The sequence below is a fragment of the Protobothrops mucrosquamatus genome, unplaced genomic scaffold (genome assembly GCF_001527695.2).
Source record: "Protobothrops mucrosquamatus isolate PMUCROS unplaced genomic scaffold, P.Mucros_1.0 scaffold3418, whole genome shotgun sequence".
Taxonomy (NCBI): domain Eukaryota; kingdom Metazoa; phylum Chordata; class Lepidosauria; order Squamata; family Viperidae; genus Protobothrops; species Protobothrops mucrosquamatus.
The window spans coordinates 160,171-164,585 of NW_015389399.1; the positions used below are offsets into that span (position 1 = coordinate 160,171).

The 4,415-nt window shown below is 50.6% G+C and overlaps 1 protein-coding gene across 1 annotated transcript in view; it reads left to right on the plus strand.

Annotated features, from left to right (window-relative positions):
- The first annotated feature begins 148 nt into the window (after nt 1–148).
- TIMM44 (translocase of inner mitochondrial membrane 44) overlaps nt 149–4,415 on the plus strand; it is a 24,568-nt gene continuing 20,301 nt past the window's right edge. The window contains exons 1-2 of the mRNA XM_029286355.1: nt 149–178; nt 1,412–1,516. Coding sequence (XP_029142188.1) covers nt 149–178; nt 1,412–1,516 — 135 coding nt within the window. The remainder of the gene's footprint in view (nt 179–1,411; nt 1,517–4,415) is intronic.

Below are 4,415 nucleotides of genomic sequence, written 5' to 3' on the forward strand. Positions count from 1 at the left end.
GGCCCGGGCATCCTGAAAACCAGGCGGCTGCCTCCACGTTCCTTTCTGCGCCTGCGCGGAGGCGTGACGCAACCCGACGCCTGCCGGTGGCGCTGAAACGTCATCTTCGGGCGCCGCCGGGCTCCCTGCCCAGGCTCCCTCGGCCAAGATGGCGGCGGTCGCATCCTGGGGCTGCCGGGTAAGCCTCCGGGCGGAGGGTCCTGCGGGAGGAAGGGGGTCCTCCGAGGCGGGGCGGGGGCCGTTCCCTCCGACCGTCCCTCTTTCCCCGGAGCGCGGGCGGAGAGTCCCGCTTGAAGCCAGCCGGCCCCGGCCCCGTCACGTGTGAACGCAACACGTGCCGGGGAGAAGCGCGGGGAAGGCGCTGCAGGACGGGAATCCTAAAGGGGGGGAGGGCAGCAGGCGGGGTGGGTGGGAGGGGGGAGGGGCTGAGTGGCCTGAAGCGGTTGAACCCCGAAAAACCCCGCATGCAACCCGGCTTATCAGGTCCGGACACGCGTCCTTTTAACAGGGCTGGGCCTCCGGAGCCCTCCTGGCCGAAGGCCTCGCCTCCCATACAGAAGATGCGGTTGTTGGGATTGGAACTGGGAACGTGCAGAAGCCAGAGCTCCTCACCAGATGGAAGCTGCTCTAGAGCAGGAGTCTCCAGACTTGGCCACCCGGAAGGCTTGTGGACTTCAACTCCCAGAATTCCCCAGCCAGCATGTCCAGACATGTCAACCGGAAGACTTGTGGACTTCAACTCCCAGAATTCCCCAGCCAGCATGTCCAGACATGTCAACCGGAAGACTTGTGGACTTCAACCCCCATAATTCCCCAGCTGGCACGTCCAGATTTGTCAACTGGAAGACTTGCAGATTTTAACTCCCAGAATTCTCCAGCCGGCACATCCAGACATGTCAACCGGAAGACTTGTGGTCTTCCACTCCCAGAATTGCCCAGCCATCAAAGTCTTCCAAGAGGCCAAGTTTGGAGAACCGCTGCTTTACAGGTCAGAATTTCCTGCTGGGAATTCAACATCTGGCAAATCTCAAACCTGGATTGAGGGAATCGCAATTCCTGGATTTGCTTCTATGCTGTGCTCAAAACCCATCACGGGGTGGCTTTCATTATTTCATTCGTTTATTTATTAAATTTGCTGCCCGTCTCACCACAAGGCGACTCTGGGTGGCTGAACAACATTAAACACAACGGATGAAGTTGCCCCGCATCTTCAGATGCTCTCTGCACTCCCACACACTCTGAACCACACGAGATGTCCGGTCCTGTGTCAGCTTCTCCTAGTGTGGGGTGTGAACCTGCTTTCTGCAACTCCTTACCTTGTTTACCGACCGCTCTCTTTCCTTGGCCGTTCCCAGCAAAGCTGTCGCCAGGAAGAAATGCTAATGCCGTGCTTTTCTCTTTCTAATCCTAGAAATACCTCTTAAATGCGTGGCTTGTATCCAGACAATCCGCCGGCCCGGTGCAGCACCCCTCCTGCGTGTGCCGAACGAGCAGATTGGCGTTAGAATTTTATCAGGTGCGTTTCTAGTCGATAAAAGCTTTACAAGCTAATCCTTGACTTACAACAACAGCAACTGAGGTTAAGCAAGACAGTTATTAAGTGAGCTTTGGCCTATTTTCTTGCCACAGTTGTTAAGCACTGCAGTTGTAAAGTTATTAACACGGCCGTTAAGTGAATCTGGCTTCCCACATTTGACTTGGCTTGTCAGAAGGTCGCAAAAGAGGATCACGTGACACCCTGCCCCCCCCCCCCCAGGGACACTGCAACCGTCATAAATATGAACCAGTTGCCAAGCGTCTGATTTTTTGATCACACGGGGAGCGCTGCAGCGGTCATGAGTGTTAAAAAATGGTCATCAGTCACTTTAGTGCCGTTGTAACTTTGAATGGTCACTAAATGAATGATTGTAACTCAGGGACTACCTGTATTATGATGATAAAAGTACAGGTGGCGTTGGCTATCTTTGACGGCAGAAATGAAAGGCGGAGTAGAAAATACCAAACAGGAATAGGAAATTAAGGTAGGAATGGAAGGTTACTCTGGGGTGCAGAGGTGGAGAGTTGGTCACCGCGATGTAAAAAAGATGTTGAGACTCTAGAAAGAGTACAGAGAAGAGCAACAAAGATGATCAGGGGACTGGAGGCCAAAGCATATAAGGAACGGCTGCTGGAATTGGGTCTGTCTAGTTTAATGAACAGAAGGACCAGGGGGGACAGGATAGCAGTCTTCCAGTATCTCAGGGGCTGCCCCAAAGAAGAGGGAGTCAAGCTATTCTCCAAAGCGCCTGAAGGCAGGACAAGAAGCAACGGGTGGAAACTAATCAAGGAGAGAAGCAATCTAGAACTAAGGAGAAACTTCCTGCCAGTTAGAACAATTAACCAGTGGAACCACCTGCCTCCAGAAGCGGTGAACGCGCCAACACTGGAAGTTTTTAAGAAGAGACTGGACAGCCATTTGACTGAAATGGTATCGGGTTTCCTGCCTGAGCAGGGGGTTGGACTAGATGACCTTCAAGGTCCCTTCCAACTTTTTTTTTTTTTTTATTATTATTATTATTATTATTATTATTATTATTATTATTATTATTATTATCCGCTGAGCAGAAGAGGCCAGCATGATTTTAATTGAGAATTAATATTATGCTTTTTGAATGACTTGTCTTATTGTCTAGGCCAGAGGTAGGCCACCTTGGCTCTTTTATGACTCATGGACTTCAACTCCCAGAATTCCTGAGCCAGCCATGCTGAGGGGAAAGGAAGAGGTTTCCAACTGAGCCATGCTGGCTCAGGAATTCTGGGAGTTGAAGTCCACCAGTCATAAAAGAGCCAAGGTGGCCTATCTTTGGTCTAGGACAGGGGTCCCCAACCTGTGAACCAAGGTCCATTACCAGGCCATGGCATGCTGGCCACTGGGCCGCAGAACAGGCTGGCCAGTACGTGCACTCACCCCCACTCGTGCTAGCACCGCCGCTACACAAACGGTGCCACGCAGCAAAAAACAAGGCGCCACTAGCGCATACGTGTAAAATGCTTCTTCCTCCCTTTCCCTCCGGTCTGCCAACCGAGAAAGATTGGAGACTTCTGATCTAGGCCAGGGGTCCCCAAACCCTGGTTTCTGGACCGGCACTTGGCTGTGGCACGCCAGAAACCGGTCCGCAGAAACAAGCAAAGCCCCATCCGCGGGATGCAGGCAGCACGCAAAACCACACGCTCTCGGTCCGTGGAAAAACCTTTCTCCCCGGAACCGGTCCCTGGTGCCCAAAAGGTTGGGGACCTCTGGTCTAGGACGCTGCACATCCTCTCTATGACCTGTTTTCCTGGTTACCTTCTGGGGAGGAGGTGGGCTTCGTGGTATCCGAAGCAGACCACCCAGATTCAGCCACAGTTTTGTCCCATTAACCTTGTGAACTCTCAGCCTTCCTCTTTCTGCTCTATGTTCAAAATGGACAGTGATTAATATTTATATGTGTGGGTGTGGGTATATGTACGTATATAGCATATGGGTATTTGTGTGATGTATGGGTATATTAACATATAGAGCTGGAAGGGACCTTGGAGGTCTTCTAGTCCAGCCTCCTGCTCAAGCAGGAGAACCTATACCATCTCAGACAATTGACTGTCCAGCCTCTTCTTAAAAACCTCCAGGGATGAAGCACCCACAACCTCTGGTGGCAAGCTGTTCCACTAGTTAATTGTCCTCACTGTTAGGAAATTCCTCCTTAGCTCCAGGTTTGCTTCTCTCCTTGGTCAGTTTCCATCCATTGTTTCTTGTCTTGCCTTCTGGTGCTTTGGAGAATAGCTTGACCCCCTCTTCTTTGGGGCAGCCCCTCATATACTGGAACACTGCTATCACGTCTCCCCTATTTCTTCTTTTCTTTAGACTGGCCAAACCCAAGTCCTGCATCCGTTCTTCCTATGTTTTAGTCTCCAGGCCTTGGATTATCTTACTTGCTCTTCTTTGAATTTTTTCCAAACTCTCAGCCTCTTTTTTTGTGATATGGTGGCCAAAACTGGCCGCAGTTTTCCAGGCGTGGCCTCACGGGCGTTTTCCTTTTAGCAGATAAAATTAAGCCCAGCAAGTTTGGACAACTCACTGGCTAGATATATATACCTTCTTTTGAGAGCAGGCAACAAAATTTCATTTTTAATGTGGGCCAGTATGCTCACAGTAAGAAAAAAAAATGACAATAAAGGCGATCTTACCCTATTCGTTAGCTATAAGAGAAATTTGGCTCTCTCTGCTTGCCTGATTCTTTCTGTTTTTCTTTGTATTCAGCCATCTGAAACCTCTGATGAGGGGGACACTTTTTAATCTCCTAATTTTGGGCCGGTGCATAGAGGCCATCAGGTGGTTTGTCAATGAAAGAAGGGCTTGCCTCTCTCTTGATTTGTTCCTTGGTATGAAAGAAGCTGTC